We start from the raw sequence: 23,190 nt of genomic DNA, 5'->3' as shown, positions 1-23,190 counted from the left end.
AATACTCCTGGTCTTGAAGTCTGCTTTATATTGCTATGCCAACTTTCATATCTTTGCTGTTTGCATAGTATATCTTTTTCATCCATTTATTTCCAGCTCATTTGATCTTGTATTTAAACTATAAGTTTAAGTCTTGCTTTTTAATCAATTTTGATAATTTCTGTTTATTAATTGTAATGTTTACTCCATTTATTTCTATACATATTTTAGACTGTTTAAAATTGTCTTGGAGGCCCCTGAGTCTCTGTTCATTTTCACTTATTCATTTTTGTCTTTATTGTTCGATTGATCTGTGTTCAGGCTTACTGACTTCCTTTCTATCTCCATTGTCTGTTATGTGTACCCTAATGGTGAATTTTTCACTTCAGTTATTATATTTCTCAATTATAGAATTTCCATTTGGTTTTTTATAGTTTCCATTTTTCTGTTGATATTTACTTGTTTACTTATTAAGACTATATTTTCTTTTATTTCTTTAACATATTTTCTTTTGTTTGAGCTTATTTATTTTAATACAAGAACATTTTAAAGTGTCAGCTAAATCTAACATCTTTTGGAACCATTTTCTATAGACTTTTTTCCTTGATGTTGAGTCACATTTTCCTTTTTGCCTCTCTAGTAATTTTCAAAAATTATATATTATACTTTTTGGTTGGTAAAGAGTCTGGATTTTGTTATTTTTCGAACTTCTGACCTCCAATAATCCACCCACCTCGGCCTCCCAGAGTGCTAGGATTACAGGCATGTTATTTTTCTTTGAGTGTTGATTTCCATTCTAATAGGCTGTCCAGTTACTTGCTGATTGATCATCCTTAACTCATGCAGGCTTAATTTTATACTTTGTAGATGTGTGGCAAGATCAAGCTGTTTCCCAAGTTCATTTAACTTGGTAGGATTCAACCTTTAAATTCTGTTCCATCTTGGATCTTTAGGATTTGGTATTAAGCTTTGTTAGGTAGTGCTAGAGTAGGTCTTACTTAGAGCATGGTTCTTTCTTATAACATGGGTCAGCTGGATGCCCAAGACATTAATAAGCATTCCTTCCAATGCTGTTTAACCTGTATGTTTCTATTCTGCTATCAGCCCTATAGCAGTTACTCTGTAGTCAACTTGGACTACTCTCTCTAGATAGACCAGCCTTTAGCCAAGTACTTACATGTGACTTCTAGGAACCTCCCTCTGTACAGCACCTTACTTTTCAGTTTCCTGCCCAGCATAATAATTTAGCTGCCTTATTTGTCTTGAACTCTGATTTCTGCCTCTTCAACTCAGCAGGACCACTGTGCTTTGCTTAGGCAATCACTTGCTGTGCACTGATTAGGATAGTGACTTTAATCATAGTTTGGGGGCAGTTATGGGGCTGACATGGTAAGTTTCTCTTCTCTCAGGGATTGTAGTCTTATGCTGCTTATTTTACAAAACCTGAAAACAGTTGCTTCATATATTTTGCCATTTCAGTCGTTGTCTACAATGGGAAGATTAGCTGGTACCAGTTATTCTGTCATAGCCAGAAGTGCATGATTCTGAGTGATAAATGTTTGTATTTATTGTGTCATCCCAGGACTTTTCTGTGTTTTCTATTAGTGATTTGTTGAAACACAGTCAACAAATAAGTCTTCTTACCTGGATTTTGTTGGCGGAAAAAAACTTTATTAAAGAGTTACATTTTATGATTTTCTAAAATTGTATTGCTTTTTATATATTATAGTATCTGATCTGTAAGATATGATGGTTCTTCCCTGTTATGTCTGGGGAAGACACAAACATATCTTTGGTTTTTATTTTCATTAATGAAAGTATTGATTCTAGAAATGGATAGTATTTGACAAAAGATAACTAGAAACTTGTTGAATCTTTTATAAAAATGCATAGTCTGGCCAGTTATCAAGTAAAAAATAATTTGCAAATCAATTTACTTGTCAAATATTTAGTGAGTGTCTCTTATTGCCAATTCTGGCATTATACTTGTACCTGGGATATGATGAGAGAACAAAATAGGCATGAATAATCCCCACCCTCGTTAGTTTACATTCTAATATGGGAAACAATAAATACAAAGAAACAACATCGAAAAATTACAAATTATGGTATCTACTAGGAAGAAAACAGGTGGGGTTCTGAGGCAGAGAACAATGAGTTCCTACTTTGGATACTGTGGTCAGAGAAAGCCTCTTTGAGGAATTTTATACTTCAACTGAGTGGATAATGAGCCAGTGTCCTTGAGTTAGTTAGAGGTGGGGTAAGGGACTGTGATGAGTTTTCTAATACCTTCCCAGTACCTGTAAAGATTCTGACGTTAAGTTTTGATGTATTAGGAGAACTAAAAGAGATCAGTGTGCCTGAAATATGAATAAAAGGGGAACAAGTGATGAGATTTAAATTGAGAAGGTGGGATTAGGCTAGATCATTTATGACCCTGTAGACTCTTGTCTGGAGCTTAACTGCCTCTTTTCTTTCCTCCAACCCTGACTAGAGTGACCATATAATCTGTTATACCAAAGCTGGCATACTTGAGTGAAAAGAAGCACAAACTGGGTAGAATACTAAGTTGACAAGATGTAATCTGGCCCTGTTTGGGGAAATCATCCTAATTGAAGGCATACATGTGTAGAGATAGTACAGATTCTGGACACAAATTACTTTTAAATCATGATTTTACTTACTATCTGTATAGCTCTCAGGCAGTTTAACTTCTTTGTACCTCAAATTTCCCATTTGTAACATGGAAGAAATAAACCTCATTGGGACTGTTAGGAAGATTAAGTATAATAAATAATACATGGATCAAAACACATAGTGCCTGGCACATACTAAGTACTCAGTAAGTTCATTCTTTCACCAAAGATTTATTGAAAGGTTATTATATATCAGGCATTATGCTAGACACTGGGGATTAAGCAGTGAACAAGACACAAAATTTCTTGCCTTATTAGGTTTAAATGCTAGTGCTAAGAGATAGGTGATAAAAGTGCAGTGGAGCAAAAGCATGGAAGAGAGAGTGGGATGGGTAGTATGCTGGCAGCAGAGGGGAACAATGAGTTCAAAGTTTAGTTTGCTTAGAGTAGGCCTCACTAAGAAGGCAATATTTGAGCAAGGGTTTAAGGAAGTGAGGGATTGAGCCCAGTTAGAGGAGGCGATTCCAGGTAGAGGGAACAGCACATGCAGAGATGATATTGGACGCCTCTAGGGGAGTTTAAGCAGAGGAGTGACAGAAAATGGTTTGTTTTAGAAGGATTACTAGACTGTGGATAGGTGAAAATGTCAGGGAAGCTGGTTGAGGCTATTGCTGGTAATTGAAATAAAAGATATTGTATCAGGATGATATGAGTGGATGTAGTTGGAAATCATGGGATTCTGAAATTACTTGAAAAGTAGAACTGACATGATTTGCTGATAAATTTGATAAGTTGTTTGAGAGAAAAAGAGGTGCTAAAGGATTTTTAGCCAGAGCAACTAGAAGGATGAAGCTGCCATTTACTAAAATGGGTAAGACTGGGAAGAATCCATTCAGGAGTAAAGATTAGGAGTTTCAGTATTAGATGTCCTATTAGACACTCAAGTGTAAATATTGGCAGTTATTATGAACTATTATCCAATAAATGTTCACTGTTATCACTATTATCTCTCTGGTAGACAGTTTGCTATGTTCTTGGAAGTAAAAGGATGGTCAAAAATAGATATCCTTCTTGCCCTTATGGAATTTACAGTCTAATGGGGAAGATAGGAAATGATCAAATAACCATATTGTTGGTAGTTTTTCCCTTAAAAATTTTTACCCGTTTCTTTCATTAAAAATGTTTTGCTTTTACTTTTTATTAGTTAGCTAAGGATCATTTTGTTTTGCAGTTGAAGTATTTAATTATAGTATTACAGTATGATCTGTTCACCTTTCTCATAAAACTAAAGTATTAATCATTTTTGTGTTTTAAAAAATCGACAGGTTCGTCATAAGGCATCACAGAAAGTTTATGCTATGAAACTTCTTAGTAAGTTTGAAATGATAAAAAGATCAGATTCTGCTTTTTTCTGGGAAGAAAGAGATATTATGGCCTTTGCCAACAGTCCCTGGGTGGTTCAGGTAAGCATACTAACTTTTATAAGTTTATTTCCTTTTTTGATATATGCTTATTATTCGTAAGAGTTGATTTTGTGTGCTAAAATTCGTATGCTTTATTCACACGGTAACAGTGCAGTTATTTTTAATAGGATCTGATTCAGTGCACTTGTTTAATGTTCCTAAACAGTATGTCCACATAGATATAACATGTAATGATTACTTAAATTGGTGTTTGGAAGCAAGTTGCATTACTTGCAACTTTTTCTTCTTTAATTCTTTTATAAAGAATTGGCTTGATCACCAGTATGCCATTATTCCCTTTCAACCCCTTGTTGTGACTTACATGGTAGGAACATAGTAAATTCATTGAACCATTTAAGGTTATATGCATACTAATATTAGTTAGAAGTTTATGTTACATTAATCAGCCTATCTTGGGGGGAAAAAACTTTATATAATAAATATTTTGAAAATTCTCCTACAGTGCTTTATATATTACCTATAATGTAAGACAGTATTAGGGCTTCTAATTCCACGACTCTTATTTGACTGTGGGTTAAGGAATTTATGGCTCTGTTTTGCCTTTTCTATTATACTCTTCACCAGCTTTACTTCTCTAAAAGTTTTTTTATACTTTTATATTTTATATCTAAATCTGCAAACATTTTTGAACAAGTGTCATGCATGAATAAGATTAGATCTATACCAGTGCTTGTTCAGAATGCTTAAATGATCCAGGAATTTGATAACCTTGCTTGTAAGAAGGCAATTTGGAGGCAAAAAAATTTGTTACATCAATGACCATGTCATTTAAAAGCTCATTGCTGTTTTTTTTTTTTTTTTAATAGAGTTGAGCCTCAGTCCTCCCCTCTTATTTTTTTACTGTAGGCAGGGAATAGAAATCCTGTTACGTGAAGCTAAAACTAAAATTTTTGTGGAAAATTATGTACCATGATAATTTACTTGATTAAAGAATGATGGTAATGAAAGTATGTATTCTACTTTTAGCTTTAAATTGCTTTCATAGTAGCAGATTCCTTGCCATTTCTAGTTAATCATTTTATAAATTGGTATCTTTTGATCTTTAATTCTGCTAAGTGGACCTTTATCGAGTGTTAATTGAGATAGAGAGGACCTGTTGATTATTGAGACAATCGAGAGATGGTGGATCCGAGGAAGCAAATCAGCAGTAAAACATAGTACAGTTGAAAAACTAACTCAGATTATCATCATGGCTGTCATATGTTTATCTATCTTGGTAAAAGACATGCCATGCACCATTATATTTATATGCACGAAGTATTAAACTTTTGGGGAAAACTTACCAAAGTGACTTATTTTTATTATTTTATTTTATTATTCAGTGATTTAAAATATATTCACAGAGTTGTACAACCATCACCACTACCTAACTTTAGAACATTTTTATCACCCCCAAAAGAAACCCTGAGCCAATTAACAATTATTCCTTAATATTCCCTGACGCCAGCCCCTATCAACTACTAATCTACTTTCTATCTCTATGGATTTCCTGTTCTGAACATTTCATACAAATAGGATCATATAATATGTATGTATGTCTTTTGTGACATCTTTCGCCTAGCCTAGTGTTTTCAGCATTCATTCATATTATAATATATATCAGTACTTCATATCTTATTATAATTGAATAAATACTCTGTTGTATATGGAAATACCACATTTTGTTCATTCATTATTTAATGGACATTTTTGGGTCTCCTTTTTGGCTATTATGAATAATGCTGCTATGAATATTCTTTCATATGGATTTTGGTGCATATGTTCATACATTTATTTTAGGGATTTACCTTGCAGTGAAATTAGTGAGTCATAGGGTGTGCCTATAATCAATTTCAGTGGATTATTTTGGTTTTCCAAATCTCAGCTCTTATTTTTTAATGACTATTCCATATTGAATCATATGAATGTTCCCATAATTTATTGTTACTATACTCTTTTTGGAAATAGCTCTTTTCATTTTTCTTATATAAATTATGCTATAATATAAATGTTTTCTTAGAAATATTTTTTGGTATGATTTTAAATTCACTAGATAAATATTGGCATATTTTAAAAAATTTTGCTGTGAGAGAGGACTTTTGCATTGTTAACTTGTGGATCCATTTGGTTCTTAGAAGGCTTATTTTTAAGCTGTATTTGCATGGATTTAGAATTGCCTTTTTATCATTTTAACATGCACATTTAGATTTTTAAATTAATTTTATTGAGGTATATAGTAACTTAAATTTATACAACTTTATTGAGGTATACAATCTTTTTCTAAATTTATAATAAACTTTTTCGAGGTATAATTTGCATACCTTAAAATTCACCTGTTTTAAGTGTACAATCCAGTGATTTTTAAGGAAATTTACAGTTATGCAGTCATCACTACAGTTTTCTGTTAGAACATTTCCACAATCCAAAATGGTCGTTCATACCCATTTATCATCATTTCCTATTACCCTAGCCCTAGGCAACCACTAATGCTCTTTCTGTCTCTATAGATTTGCTTTTTCTAAACATTTCATATGAATGGAATCATACTGTATGTTGTATTTTACATCTGGTACCTGTTCCTTAGCATAGTGTTCTTGAAGTTTATTCACATTGTAACATCTATCATCCTTCTTTCCTTTTTAGTGTTCAATAGTTTTCTATTGTGTGCTGTGGTATAATAAAGAATATATCTGTCTGGCCGGGCGTGGTGGCTCACACCTGTAATCCTAGCTCTCTGGGGGGCTGAGGTGGGTGGATAGCTTGAGGGCAGGAGTTTAAGACCAGCCTGAGCAAGAGTGAGACCCCGTCTCTACTAAAAATAGAAAGAAATTAATTGGCCAACTAATATATATAGGAAAAAATTAGCCAGGCATGGTAGCGCATGCCTGTAGTCCCAGCTACTTGGGAGGCTGCGGCAGAAGGATCGCTTGAGCCCAGGAGTTTGAGGTTGCTGTGAGCTAGGCTGATGCCATGGCACTCACTCTAGCCAGGGCAACAGAGTAAGACTCTGTCTCAAAAAAAAAAAAAAAGAATATATCTATCTGGTCCTCTTTTTCTGGCACAAAGCATTGACACTTCTGGAATTTCCTGAATGATAAGAGTGTCTTTGTTATGCTAATAAGATGACTCTAGTGGTCTCCAGATAGCTAGGGGATCACTAGAAAGAGTACATTATTAGAGGAGTGGCCTTTCAGCTGCCAGACCTCCTGGGAGAAGAGGGATGGGGGCCTGGAGATTGAGTTTAGTCACTTGGTCAATAATTTAATTAATCATGCCTCTGTCATGAAGCCCCAGTAAAAACTTTGGACATTGACACTCAGTGGAGCTTCCTGGTTGGTGAACACATTAACATATTGATGTGCTAGTGCCAGGAGGGTAACGCACCCTGATTAAATGGAAAGAGGGCGCAGAATCTCTACAGTCTCTTCCAGACTTCAACCTTTGTGTATTCTTTATAATAAAACTGTAATCATAAATATAGTGCTTTCCTGATTGTGTGACTCATCCTAGTGAATTGTTGAGCCTGAGGAGGTTGTGGGAACCCCTGAACTTATAGCCAGTAAGTCAGAAATGTATGTGGCCTGGGGATCCCAACCGTGCAGCTGCTGTCTGAAATGAGGGCAGTCTTGTGGAAGACTGAGGTTTCTACTTACAGGGTCCGATGCCAGCTCTTATGGTTAGTGTCAGAATTGTACTGCAGCACACCCAGATGGGGTGGAAACAGAGTATATAGATATACCTCATTTTGTTTATCTGTTTACCAGTTAATGGACATTTGAATTGTTTCTACTTTTTCGCTGTTATGCTACTATGAACTTTTACCCACAAGTCTTTGGTAAATATATTCCATTTCTTTTAGGTAGGTACATAGGAGTGGAATCCTTGATTGCATGGTAAATTTATGTTTAACTTTTGAAGAAATTACTGAACTGTTTTCCAAAGTGGCTGTGTCATTTTGCATTCTCTGTGTCTTTTAGTATAGCCATTCTGATGGGTGTGAAGTGGTATCTCATTGTGGTTTTAATTTGCATTTCTCTAAGGACTAATGGTAGTAGAACATCTTTTCATGTACTTACTGGCCATTCCTGTATCTTCTTTGGTAAAATATCTATTCACATCTTTTGCCTTTATTTAAATTGATTTTTTTGTCTTATTATTGAATTAGAAGAGTTCATATATTCTAGATATAAGCCCTTTGTCACATATATATCATTTCTAAATATTTCCTTCCAACCTGTGGCATATCTTTTTATTTTATTAATGGTAATTTTTGAAGCCAGAAAATTTTTATTTTGATGAAAAACTGTATTATCAGTTTTTCATTTTGTCAGCTGTGTTTTTGATGTTACATCTAATAAATCTTTACCTAATCCAAGGTCTTGAAGATTTTCTCCTTCGTTTTTGTCTAAGGTTTTTGTGATTTTAACTCTTAAATTTAGGCCTAGGATCCATTTTGAATTTATTTTTGACTGTGGTGTGAAGTAGAGATCTAAAAAATTCATCTTTTGCCTGTAAATACTGAATTTTTCAAGCACCATTTTTTAGAAAACAATATCTTTTCCCCTACTAAACTATGCTGGCACCTTTGTCAGAAAATTTTTATTGGTCATAGATACAAGAGTTCCATTGATCTATATGTCTATTTTTATGCTAGTACTAATACTGTCTTGATTACTGTGGTTTTGTAATGAGTTTTTTTTTTGTTGTTTTTTTTTTTTTTTTTTTTTTTTTTGAGACAGAGTCTCACTTTGTTGTCCAGGCTAGAGTGAGTGCCATGGCGTCAGCCTAGCTCACAGTAACCTCAAACTCCTGGGCTCGAGCGATCCTTCTGCCTCAGCCTCCCGAGTAGCTGGGACTACAGGCATGCGCCACCATGCCCGGCTAATTTTTTATATATATATATCAGTTGGCCAATTAATTTCTTTCTATTTATAGTAGAGACGGGGTCTCGCTCTTGCTCAGGCTGGTTTTGAACTCCTGACCTTGAGCAATCCGCCCGCCTCGGCCTCCCAAGAGCTAGGATTACAGACGTGAGCCACCACGCCCGGCCTGTAATGAGTTTTAAAATTGGGAAATATAAGTCTTCCTACTTTGTTCTTGTTCAGTATTGTTTTGACTCATCTAGGTTCTTTGCATTTCCAAATAAATTTTAGGATCAGCTTGTTGATTTCTGGAAAAGATCTACTGGGATTTAGATAGAGATTGCTTTGACAGTATTGATCAATTTGGGAAAAATTGCCATTTTGATAATATTGACTCTTTCAGTCTATGAACATGGGTGTCTTTCTGTTTATTTATCTCTTTTCTTTAATCATTTAGAGTTAAATACATACACACTGATAGACACACATACTTTTTCTCACACATACACATACTTTTTCTCAATTTGGTAACCAGCCTTATAATGCCTTTTCATCTCTTCCTTCCCTGCATACACTACTTTCCATTTTAAAATTATTGTGACTTTTGTCTTGACTATCAAAAAAGTAATTTTGTATCAGTAATTATATTTAATAAGTTTTTCTATATTCTTTATTTTTCCCTCTTTCTTATGTCTCACATAATCCTCTTACTTGGATTTATTTTGTCAAACGATATCCCTGAACAATTTTTGCCATCTCATTTGCTTTCTAGTCTCTCATATTCTAGAATCAAAATTTTTTTCCCCCAAACTTTGAAGATACAGTTATGTTGTCTTTGATATTCAGCATATTGGCTGAAAGTTTTGTTGTCAATATAATTTATCTATGTTTTTGCATATGAGACATGTTTTTGGAAACTTAGGATTTTTCTCTTGGATTTTTGAAAATTTAGCACTGGCTGTCTAAAATTTTCCTCTGTTTCATTTAGAGGTCTTTTCAATCTTAGATTTTTAACTTTATTCATTTCCAGAAATTTTTGTTTATTTTTTCTTTTTCTACCAGTTTGTTCTTTCTTTGTAGAACTGCTGTAGATAGGTGTGGGAGCTTTTCTAACCTTGCTTTATATTTCATCTCTTACTCATGTCAGCCTCCTGTTTGAATGATACTATAACACTTTTGAAGGTATTGATTTTACATATTTAAAGCTGTTCTATTAAACATTTCCTTGAGTGTTAATTTTATTTCTTGAATTACTTTTCCTCTATTTCATGATGTTGGTTTTTCTCAAATGTTGGTTGTTGGTTTTGTTCTATCTTTTCCCTGTTTGTCTGTGGAAGCCTTTTCTGTTTCCATTGCTTGCTTCCAAGAGGGGTGGGGCATGTTGTTTGGTGGGATATACAGATACATTTTCTTCTGACTTTGGTTTCTCTGTTTCACCTGGGGGCAGTAGCAGCCTGGGTTGGTATCCTATTTCTCTGGTCCCATGCCCCTGCTGTAGTGTGGGTACAGTTAACAATGCCTCTTGGTGCTTACCAAAATTAAGGTGATGGGGAGGCAGAGAGGAGTTAGTCCTGTTCCAAATATGGCTGCCACTTACTCATTCTTTCCACTGGTCAGGGGCTTATTCCCTCTTCTAGATCCCTTGAATCTCTTAGATTTTTCTAAATTGCTCTAATCACTCAGCTCTCTTTTATGAGTTATGTGCAGTAGTTTGTTTGGTTTTTTTTAAACTATGATGAATGCTTTTGTTATCACCTTCTATGCTACTCGTTCCTTTTCTGTTTCTTTGTTTTAAATGTTTCTATTTAAATGGTTTACTGTGTTGTGTTCCCTAAGAGGGGACATATTCATCTATGCTTCAATAAGGTATCAATATAAAAATTTGTCTCATACTGTTTTTCTGTTATACATATCCAAGTCTAAAATAGAAAATTTCATAAATTTAACTTAGTTTTGGTTACTAAATAGTTTATCTTTTTCAATAGTAATGGTAGGTTTTAGTTTTTATTCTATTTATGATTTTGTTTTTGTTTTTTGTTTTTTTTTAAATTTTTGCCCTTTTCCTTTTGTTTTCCAGCTCTTTTATGCCTTTCAAGATGATAGGTATCTGTACATGGTAATGGAGTATATGCCTGGTGGAGACCTTGTAAACCTTATGAGTAATTATGATGTGCCTGAAAAATGGGCCAAATTTTATACTGCTGAAGTTGTTCTTGCTCTGGATGCAATACACTCCATGGGTTTAATACACAGAGATGTGAAGCCTGATAACATGCTCTTGGATAAACATGGACATCTAAAATTAGCAGATTTTGGCACATGTATGAAGATGGATGAAGTAAGTAAGCAAATTTTTAAAATGCTAGTTTTTTGAGAAACAAAAGTAAATGAAATACCTAAAATCAGGACTTCATGGTTTTGAACAAAGATAAATTTAGTTTTTCTAACTGTGTAATAACTCAAACAAGATAATGCCAAATTAAAACATTTCATTCATCTAGCTATAGAGTACTTAATTAGGCAGATTTGGTGGACCCAAGAAAAATGAAAACTCAGCTGTCTTTGTTACCTTCCTCGTGGACTATTGATAAGCATTTGCTACCAGTCAGAACTGGTGCATGTGTATAATAATATAGGTAAAGAAGGACACAAAAATCTAAATTATGCTACATGAGTTCTTCCACCACCATTGATATTTCTGCAGTTTTCTTTTTAAAAAGGAAGTAAGGTAAGGAAAAAAATTTATATTACTACCGTCTACCCCACCCCTGTCTATAATCAACCATATAGGATAAATTTGGGGACATCTTTTGTGATACTTTACCTGTTGAACAATTTATAATTAATAGGTTCAGTGACATTAGCTTCATAGCTAATTATGATATTGATTTATTTTGGTTAAAAAATTTATATGTCTTGCCCTTTTCTCTGTAAATGCACTATAAGTCCTAACAGTAATTCCTTATTGGAAGGGAACATATTGGATCTAGAAGATCACTTGTAAATGTTAATATATATTGAAAGCAAACTATATTTCATTTTTTATGTGCTTTTCATAACCTTCCAGTATGCTTATATAGCTAATGTATTTCTTGTTAGTTATCTAGTCAAGACCTTTATTATAAATAAAGATAATTTTCTTTTCTCTTTACCTCAACTTATTCATGCCACCTATGTGACTTTTACTTTTATTAATCATCCTACTTTCATCAGCATTCTATGTTCATCCAAGCTCAGGTGGTAATCCTAAACTGACTAATCACTTTTCTAATGTCATAATGCCTTTGCTTATTCAGAATCTGTGCTATACTTTATAGGCCATTTTTATCTACCCATCTAAAACTTAATATCCCTTTCCTTTTTGTCTTGATAGAGACAGTTACTATCTTCTGCAACCATTCCTCAGTATTTAATATGTGGAGTATTTGATTGTACCCAAAGCTCCCTCTTGTGGTATTTAGCATAATATAGTATGAAATGATTAACAGTGAAAGTTTTCTTTAATGAAAATGAAATAATTTTCAAGTAGAATGCTAGACATTTTTATGTTTATTGTACATAATATATAATGTTTATGCACTGTACTCCTATGAATTATTCTAATTTAATTAAACCAAAAACTTTTGGGGGTGGGATGGAGTACAGAGAAATAAATCACATAGTATGTTTTTAGGGAGTGTAAAGGTGGTTATGAAAAAAAAGATATAAAGTATGACAATATGGGCAACAGGATATAATATGGCATTTGTAAAATAATTTTATGAGCATGTAATAACTACTAAAATCAGCTGTTAAAAATATCTTAAATTATCTCTATAAGGCAAAAAATGGCTTATCTAATTTTATTTACTGTTTTAATTAAGGTGCAAATAGTTATATTTTCCTCTTTTCAGTTTCTGTCTCATTCTCTTTCCTCTCTTTAATAGATAACTAATATAATGTGTTTGCCATATGCTTTTGCAGAGTATTAGTATAATATACATATATATTCTTCATTTGTATAAACAATATATTGGTACAGATGCCATTTTGTTTACTTTGTTTTTATATATATCCCTGATAATAGAAATTAGTTCATTGCTTTGTTTCTGGTGCATAGTATGCCATTAGTATCTATCTGTCAATTTATTATTCCCCTCGTGTTGGATTTCTGGTCACCTCTAGCTCCCTGCTACCAACAATATTGTCTCTAACATCTTCTTATATGTCCCATGTGTACCCTGACAAGGCTTTCTCTAAGTATAAATTTAGAAGTGAAACTACTGTATCAGAGGGTACATAAATAAAGAATTGCCTGATTTCCAGAATGGCTGTAAATGTTTATAACCTTACTAGTAGTGCATGAGAGACATTGTCTTCTCATATTCTCACTAACCCTTCTTATTATTCAGCTCTCTAAATGTTACCACTTCCATTGGTTTACAGTAGTATTTTTTCAAAATTGTGTTTATCTTATAACTAGTGATAACAAACCTCTTGTCATATACTTGTCAGTCATTTCTCTTTTGTGAATTACTTGTGTATATCTTTTATCTTTTGGCTTTGTGTATCTTTTAAAAAATGGGCTTCTTGGCCCAGACTCAGTGGCTCACAAAGAGAATTTATGAACATCCATGTAAAAGTTCAAATAAAATGTCAAGAATAGGCTGGGCATGGTGTCTCATGCCTGTAATCCTAGCACTTTGGGAGGCCGAGGCGGGCGGATTGCTCAAGGTCATGGAGTTCAAAACCAGCCTGAGCAAGAGCGAGACCCCGTCTCTACTATAAATAGAAAGAAATTAATTGGCCAACTAATACATATAGAAAAAATTAGCCAGGCATGGGTGGCACATGCCTGTAGTCTCAGCTACTCGGGAGGCTGAGGCAGGAGGATTGCTTGAGCCTGGGAGTTTGAGGTTGCTGTGGGCTAGGCTGACGCCATGGCACTCACTCTAGCCTGGGCAACAAAGCGAGACTCTGTCTCAGGGGGGAAAAAAAGGGCTTCTTGTTGATGTACAGATGTACAGAGCTTTCTTGTATAACCTAGATAGTGATTCCACAGATATTGCCATTAACATCTTCCAGTCTGCTACCCCACTATGCCTTTGTTTAAATAAAAATCTTTCGTTTTGATATAGTCAGATTTTTTAAAATACTGAACTTTAAAAATGCGGATTGTTTTACCTCAAACCCCCATTCTTCAGACAATACTAATAATGAGGATGATTATATAATTTAAAGAACAAAAGTTTTTTCTTAAAAACTATAATATATAGAATTGATAATTTTATATTAGTTATTCATATGAATAGTGTTAATTATAAGTTTCAGGTTTATTGCTTTGTTTGCCTTGTTTGATTATTGTTGCTATACTGAAACCATTAGAAATGTTTGTAGTTTCATTCTCATTTCCCTATAGAAGGAATTGGCAAACCGGAATGTAAGGTCCAAATCTGGTCTATGGCTTGGTTTGTACAGCTTATGTGCTAAAAATGATTATTATATTTCTAAAAGTTTGTTTATAAAAAGAAGAAAAATATGTGACAGAGACCCTGCGTGGCCCATAAAGTCAAAATATTTGCAATCTGGCCCTGTATAGAAAAAAATTAGCCAACCCTTCATCTATAATGTAGACATAGATGCGTGAATTGTTTTTCAGCTGTCCTGGATTCCTGTAAAATGTTATGCTTTGTATAGGAACAAAAATAAAATACAACTATAAAATTACAACTTACAAGGACTAAAATAATTTGTTATGGTCACAGTTAAAAGTAATGGTGTCTCATTAAGTTCTATTATTGATAAATCCTGGGTGACACAATTTTCTGGGTGGTGTTGCTGTTATTCTCTCTGCCTCGGAAAAAGAACCTTTTCTGGATGTATGTGAGAGTTACATTATAGTATGTTTACATCTAGATGTGTCTCAGTGACAGCTGAGAACTACTGCTATTTAAAATTATCTACATTGATCATATATGTTGGGCTTATGCTTTACCTGTTGCTAATTTCATAGCAACCTTTACCACCTTTTAAGGCACATGATATTCTGGTATTTTAAATTACATGAAGATAGGATACGATTTTCTCCATTAACATTCTGGTGTATGTCACTTGTTTAAATTAAGGTTGTGATTTTTAAAAAGTTAACTTTATAAACAATTTAGTTTAATGTTCTCAACCCTTTTACAAGTGACATCAATTTTAAAAATATACCTGTTTCAGAAACTTATGAAAATAAAAATTGGTAGCTAGCAGGGATAACTGGGATAATCCAGGTAGGCAGCTTTGTGTAGCTGTGAGTACTGCAACATTGCAAATGGGATTGTAAATTAGGTGTTTTTGGGGTAAAATGTAAGAACAAGCAGGCCTCCGTTAGCCAAGAACCCTCATGAAGCAAGGGGTATGCATCTGTGAAGAGAATGAGCAAGGGATCATTTTCAGGTTTTTTTTTTTTTTTTTTGAGATAGAGTCTCGCTTTGTTGCCCAGGCTAGAGTAAGTGCCTTGGTGTCAGCCTAGCTCACAGCAACCTTAAACTCCTGGGCTCAAGCAATCCTACTGCCTCAGCTTCCCGTGTAGCTGGGACTACAGGCATGTGCCATCATGCCTGGCTAATTTTTTATGTATATATTAGTTGGCCAATTAATATCTTTCTATTTATAGTAGAGACGGGGTCTCGCTCTTGCTCAGGCTGATTTCTAACTCCTGACCTCGAGCAATCCTCTTGCCTCAGCCTCCAAGAGTGCTTGGATTACAGGCGTGAGGCACCGTGCCCGGCCGATCATTTTCAGTGTTTAAAATGGACTGAAAAGCTTCCACCTATGCAGCAAACTGGAGCTTTTAATGCTTCTGATACTTGAAAAATTCCACTTATAAATTTTCTTTTTCTTTTTATAGGAAGCATTTCAGTAGTTTATTAAACCAACTCATAAGATTTCTGATTGACAAATTTTGTGTTTTCAGTAAATTCTCTCAAGTTATGATATTTTGTCAATGATAAAACATCAGATATATTAATACTTATCTAATATACCTTTAATCTGATACATGTAAAAAATTTGAGAAATCTTTGAAAAGCCATACCTGATTATCTTGCTATCCAGTTTTAAACCCTTCAGGAGGTTTCTGTCACCTACTGAGTAAGGTTCAGACTCCTTAGCTTGTCCTGGTAAGACTCTTATGATGAATGACCTCTGCCTACCTTTCATCCTCATTCTCTATTGTGAAGTAGTCCTTATGGCTCAGAAGTCTTGAGTCTTCTGTAGTTCTTTTTATACTGTGGTGTTCTGTGATTCCTGGCCTACATACATACATGCTGTTTAATAATCTCCATGGCAAATTCCTACCTGTATTTTGAAACTCAGTTCAGTGTTTGCGATTTTGTGAAGGCTCCTTAGGTTGGCTCCTGTGTCCTTTCAACATGCCCCCCGCCCCTTTAGGAGCATTTTCTTATTTTCGATACTATAAGGTGTTAAAGACTTGAATTTTCTCCATCTCAACCCTGGAATCAGCTACTTCTTCAAGAAGCTCTGAATATTATTGTTGTTTTTACAGAATGGTATTTAGAAATCAGTGTTTTGGTGCTAGGTGTGCTCATTGCTCCTGGAGTGTCATTACTTCTAGGCCCTGACAGAAGACAGAGTTAGGACATTTATATTGTATATACTACATATGCACTAAACCACATGTATATACATTTACATTTAATTTTTTTATCTGTGTATATAGTATATTAAAAATCACAAGTTCATACTGATACCTCTGATTCAAGTCCAACACCAAAGATTTTATTCTAGTCTTCCTTCTTTTTTGTAATTTCTTTCATGAGTAGTGAAAAATCTGACTGTCATTATCTATAGTATATTTACTTGTTCAGCCCTAGTATACACATAAAATTATTCCAGAATTGCCAATTCCTACCCCTGTGACAAACAGATTTGCTAAGTAAAATGTACTATTTTTGTATACTTCTTTTTGTTGTTTGTCTTATAGTATCCTATTAGGATACTGTTTTCCAAAGTTACTTAGGTTAGTTCTTTTCTTCCTCCCCATTCAGTGTAATTATGTTATTCATTTATAAAACAAATTCATTTCTTTTTATATTCTATTAGGTCCTTAAATATGAAATATCTGATTTTGAATCAAAAGTGTAGTTTATTATATATCTCAAACAAGAAGCAATATAATTAGTCAATTATGCACCTAACCTGTTGACACAGTTTTGCTATCTTAGCAGTAGCATGTTTATGCCAGTAGTGAAGAAGCCTGGAGAGTGAGTGGTAATGAAATCCCGAAAGGCGTTTTCCACAGCCTGTTGAGAGTTGAATAAGTTTCCTTGCAAGAAGTGGTCCAAAGCCTGAAAGAAGTGGTAGTCAGTTGGTGCAAGGTCTGGTGAATATGGTGGATGTCAGAGAGTTTCCAAGTTCAGTCTCTGTAGTTTGAGCAGTGTTGTTTGTGTGACATGTGGTTGAGCATTGTCTTGTGAGAGGATTGGCCTGTCTCTATTGACTAATCTTGGCTGCTTACTTGCATCCTCATTTCGTCCAGTTGGTTGCAGTAGACACCTGCTATAATCAACTGACCAGGTTTAATGAAGCTGTAGTGGATAATACCAGCACTGGGCCACCAAACAGACACCCATTAGGGTTTTCTTGATGAATATTTGGTTTTGGACTGTCTTTTGGCACTTCACCGTTATCTGACCACTGTGCTGAATGCCTGCAATTGTCAAAAGAATCCATTTTTCATCCTATGTAACAATATAGTATAGAAATGGTTCACCTTTATATCATGACAGCAAAGAAAGGCAAGTTTTGAAATGATTTTTCTTCTGATGCTCATTTAATTCATGAAGAACCCATCTATCCAGCTTCTTTACCTTGCTGATTTGTTTCAAATGGCCCAATGTTGTTGGAATAGTAACATCAAACCTTGCTGCTAATTCATACATAGGTTGAGATGAATTCGCTTCCACCACAGCTTTTAGGTCATCTGTATCCACCTTGGTCTGAGGTCAGCCATGTGGCTCACTTTCAAGTTTAAAATCAGCAGAACAGAACTTCTCAAACCATCAACGTACTGTGCATTCAATTAGCCATATCCCTCCCAAATACTTATTTTTTTTTGAAGTCTAATTTCTCTGGATATGTGTCAAATGAAGAAATTTTCTTTACCACAATAAGTCTCTATTAATTTTTTTCCCAATGTAAGTCTAAACTATAGGATAGTCCATGATAAAAATTAATTGCATCCCCTGCTTTTTGAAGTCAGGCACTGTCTTGTTCATCATTCATTTTTGTATTAATCCACACAAAGTATGACTCCCATAGTTTGCTCAATTATTTCTATAAAATTTATTTTTTAATTTATATTTAAATGAAAATGACTTTTTTTTTTTGAGACAGAGTCTTGCTTTGTTGCCCAGGCTAGAGTGAGTGCCGTGGCGTCAGCCTAGCTCACAGCAACCTCAAACTCCTGGGCTCAAGCAATCCTGCTGCCTCAGCCTCCCGAGTAGCTGGGACTACAGGCATGCGCCACCCATGCCCGGCTAATTTTTTCTATATGTATTAGTTGGCCAATTAATTTCTTTCTATTTATAGTAGAGATGGGGGTCTCACTCTTGCTCAGGCTGGTTTTGAACTCCTGACCTCAAGCAATCTGCCTGCCTCGGCCTCCCAGAGTGCTAGGATTACAGGGGTGGGCCACTGCTCCCGACCTGAAAATGATTTCTGTATTTGCTATAGACTTGGGAAAATAAAATCAGTGAGGTTTCCTTTTTTGATGCCTGGGCTAGAGTGCCGTGGCGTCAGCCTAGCTCACAGCAACCTCAAACTCCTGGGCTCAAATGATCCTCCTGCCTCAGTCTCCGAGTAGCTGGGACTACAGGCATATGCCACGATGCCTGGCTAATTTTTTCTATATATTTTTAGTTGGCCAGTTAATTTCTTTGTTTTTAGTAGAGACAGGGTCTCACTCTTGTTCAGGCTGGTTTCGAACTCCTGAGCTCAAGCAATCCTCCTGCCTTGGCCTCCCAGAGTGCTAGGATTACAGCCGTGAGCCACTGCGCCTGGCCTGAAAAGATTGTTTTTGAAGTTAACATCCCATGTTTAACAAGTTTTGTAGTACCTAAATAAAAACATTTACAGGCCAGGCACGATGGCTCACGTCTGTAATCCTAGCACTCTGGGAGGTGGAGGCAGGCACATCAGTCAAGGTCAGGAGTTCAAGACCAGCCTAAGCAAGAGCGAGACCCTGTCTCTACTAAAAAAATAGAAAGAAATTAATTGGCCAACTAAATATATATATATATATATATAAATTAGCCGGGCATGGTGGTGAATGCCTGTAGTCCCAGCTATGTGGGAGGCTGAGGCAGAAGCAGAAGGATTGCTTGAGCCCAGGAGTTTGAGGTTGCTGTGAGCTAGGCTGCACTCTAGCCTGGGCAACAGAGTGAGACTCTGTCTCAAAAAACAAAAACAAAGAAACAAAAACATTCACATAAATTATGTTAACAGAATACATTGATCTTCCTTTTCCTAAGATGGTTGTAATACTTAATATTTTGGTAGTTTTTATGTCTTCTGTATGAGGAGTGTGAGTAAACACATGCATTACTGGGCAGATAAAGGAAATAAAGGGCATTTAAATTAATCTGTAAAATCATTGCAAGTTAGAGCTGGAGGCCAAAGAGTATTATGTAGCACTATCCTACTATAGTGATTTATTTGTAGCATGCATACGTATACATCATACACACAACCATGATGTTATTATCCTCATCAAAAAGACATCAGGGATTATCTTATTACCTACTGAAGCTAAACACAGATAAGCATTTTTTAAAATCATTTTGCCAAATACATTGATGCCACAGCTGCATATTTCTAAATATGTATCTTGGAGGTATAGATTTTAAACTTTTCAGTTCTTTTAATTTAAACATTTGATTTATTTCTTCATTTTTTTCTTGATAATATAAGAACCATTTCTTTATATTAAACTGGGGCCCTTTGTCATCTTAATTGCTTCAGTTTATTTTGGGAATATGAAAGCTTTCTTTCTCTAATGATTCGTTTCTTTTCCCCAGGTCAGTGCCTTAAGACTACATTTTGTACTTCTCTTATTGCTAGTTTTTAATATAAGAAACAAGAAAAAGAAACAAAGTTGTTGATTTGCATGGAATCTCCGTGGAGTTTACCACCTTTTCTTTCATAGATGGAGCCTCCTGTATTTTAGAGTTATCTCCCATAATCCAGATATTTTTATGCATTTCATAATGTATTCCCTGTATCCCAAAGCCATGTCAGCAGTTAAGTTCTATTGGTAGCAATATGTAGCCTAATCATAGTTGCACTTATATGTGTGTGTTTTTACACAGATCTGTTTTTCTTTATGTCTTCTGTTTACCCAGACAGGCATGGTGCACTGTGATACAGCAGTGGGAACCCCTGATTATATATCACCTGAGGTTCTGAAATCACAAGGAGGCGATGGTTACTATGGGCGAGAATGTGATTGGTGGTCAGTAGGTGTTTTCCTTTTTGAGATGCTTGTGGGTAAGTAAACATTTTAACGTCTTCTTTCTTTCAAAACCTTTCTCATAACACTTTAGTTCAATCAAGAATTTGAGAATATAATGAAATTAATTGCCTGTTCCCTGGGAAAGTATTGGAATTTCTGGAAACTTTGAATTAGTAGTATCTGATATGACAGATTGTAAACTGGAAAATTAATATCAAGCTTGATACTAGCACAGTGATTGAATAGAATAAGTAGAATGTGGGGAAAAAATTGCAAGTATATTGCCAGGAAATATTTCTCCAGTAGACCTTTTTGAGTTTAGAAAATATTGGAACAGGAAGCTTACAACTTCAGTGGGCCTCCATTCTAGGATTCTTTTTATCAATGATGATTTGTTATAAATATTTTAAATATAAGACTGTTAATACTTGTTCTAAAAGTGATAGAAAACTAAAAATACTCTTTAGTGTCTATAATTGTTATAAAACTGATTTTGCAAACTGTATTCCTTCTATTGCTACTTGTATATAAATTTTGTTTATAATTCCAATGGATTGAATTGTAAATATAGTTATTAACTACTTAATTGTCAAGATAAATATATTTTATAATATTCAGTTTTTAAAAGCTCAGGGGCAAATTGAATTATTTCTTTTACTTTGACCATCAAAATTTGAAAGACTGAAGTATTTCAAACTTTCTTTACATGATAGATTTTATTCCTTAGCTTTCCCATTCCAAAATACTAGGTCACAAAAATATCTTCTGGCTAAGGAAGCCAATGACTGAATTATATGGAATGGGGATGAGAGGAGAAAAATGTAGCTAAATCTACTTTCTAAGGCTCGTGTAATATGGCTGATAAGATTATATAGAATGGCTTTAGATTTGAAAATATATTTTTGGAGTTAAGGAATTTATTTTCTAGAAGATGACCCCAAAAGAAATTGGTAGTATAGAATCTGTGTGATTATTGCTAAAAATTCAGAAATTTTTGGTAAATTCTGAATTGAAATAATAATTAGTATGGAACTTTTTTGTGGCTTAAATTCCCTTCTCTTGATGACCATCCTGTGCATTTATCTTGTTGTGCTTAGTTTCAGGTCTTGGTATGACCTGAAACTTTGTTTCACCTGAAACAAATGCTTTGTTTTGTACCTTTGTCTTTGTAGTGAGTCTCTTTGTATATACCATTTGGTTCCAGGTAGCTGTCTGTTGTCCCATCTCTGCCCTGACTTGATGAAGCATTAGGTTGTATCTTGTGATATTTTGAAAGGAGAGTATATTGTGTTATTTGCTTAGACTTTCCTTCTAGGGAAAATTATTTCGAAAATAAGGTACTTTGGAGGAAGCAGGTTGGCTCATTTGAAAAGACTATTTGAATTCCTACTGCTGTTTTTAACTTTGAGAACTGAATTTAGAGTTCAAATGGCAATGATTTGCAGTGTTCTGACACTATAGTGTGCTTGCTCAGGTTGGTTGGCACTAGAGTGCATTTAAAGGTTCTCAGTTAAAAATGGCACTAGGACAATCTTGAATTCAAAGCCTTCCTTCACCCTCAAACCCCCTTTGAAAGCAAACAAAAAATAACTACCTGAATACCCCTTTTGACATTTTGGATTTGCTGATTTGGGAGTCTGGTTTTCATTAAATTACTTATGGTATAGGCATACTGGCAGGACCTTTAACCCTTATGGCTTTAGATGAATACTGGCCAAAATGGTGCCTTTGGCTTTTTCTATCTTTACACTTGCTTGAGTGCCTGTTTATCACAGTCATTAACCTGTAGGAACACTGCTTTGGGAGGCCATTTCTGCCCTTTTGAATTCTAGATGTTTATCATCTTAAGTCCCTTGTTACTTCTCTGGGCCCTGGTTCCTCCTATGTAAGATAATACAGCAGGTCTAACTCTTAGAGTAGCACCATCCAGTCTGTCATGATGGAAATGATTTATATCTGTGTTGTTGTTCAGTGTGATAGCCACTGGCCACATCGATCACTTACAATGTGATAATAAAACTAGGGAACTGCATTTTTTCATTTAATTTAATTTCACTTTAAATTGCCACATATGGCTGATGGCAACTGTGTTGTATAACACAACTCTCAAGAGTAATTTCAAAATGCGGGTCCAGCTCAAGTATTAAAGAACTCTGACTGATCTGACTCTACTTATTAAATCTTTCTCTTGAACTATTCAGTAAATTATTTCATATTTAAATATTATATGAAAAGTGCTTAATTTGCATTCTCTCAGTATCTTCTTTCTTGAACTTTTAGGGGATACTCCCTTTTATGCAGATTCACTTGTAGGAACATATAGCAAAATTATGGATCATAAAAATTCACTGTGTTTCCCTGAAGATGCAGAAATTTCTAAACATGCGAAGAATCTCATCTGTGCCTTCTTAACAGATAGGTAATGTACATTGAATTTCTTTTTAGAGAAGCCCTTTTACATGTAAATTTGTAGAAATAAAAGCATACCTAACTTATTTACATATGAAATGATTCTCTTTCTCTCATTATCAAAGTTGCATTTAATTTTGGATTAGCCTTTTCCTATTGCTAAGCCTGGTATTGGTTTGCCCTCCTCATTTTTTGTTTACAGCCCAATTATAAATTTAACTCTAACCTTAACCCCCATGTCTAAAAAGAAAATATAGAACTTGGTAGAATAATCGTTTGAAAGAAATAAAACTTTTGTATTATTGACATTTTACCCTCTCAGATGGTAAATCCATGTAACTCTT

General features: G+C 34.7%; 1 protein-coding gene across 1 annotated transcript in view; it reads left to right on the top strand.

Moving 5' to 3' along the window:
- ROCK2 (Rho associated coiled-coil containing protein kinase 2) overlaps positions 1-23,190 on the top strand; it is a 132,097-nt gene that overhangs the window by 64,440 nt on the left and 44,467 nt on the right. The window contains exons 4-7 of the mRNA XM_012781049.3: positions 3,941-4,078; positions 11,018-11,278; positions 20,328-20,472; positions 22,718-22,856. Coding sequence (XP_012636503.1) covers positions 3,941-4,078; positions 11,018-11,278; positions 20,328-20,472; positions 22,718-22,856 — 683 coding nt within the window. The remainder of the gene's footprint in view (positions 1-3,940; positions 4,079-11,017; positions 11,279-20,327; positions 20,473-22,717; positions 22,857-23,190) is intronic.

Source organism: Microcebus murinus, chromosome 3 (genome assembly GCF_040939455.1).
Source record: "Microcebus murinus isolate Inina chromosome 3, M.murinus_Inina_mat1.0, whole genome shotgun sequence".
NCBI classification, from domain to species: domain Eukaryota; kingdom Metazoa; phylum Chordata; class Mammalia; order Primates; family Cheirogaleidae; genus Microcebus; species Microcebus murinus.
Note: the sequence above shows the minus strand (reverse complement) of the source record. Positions and strands in the feature narration are given on the sequence as shown.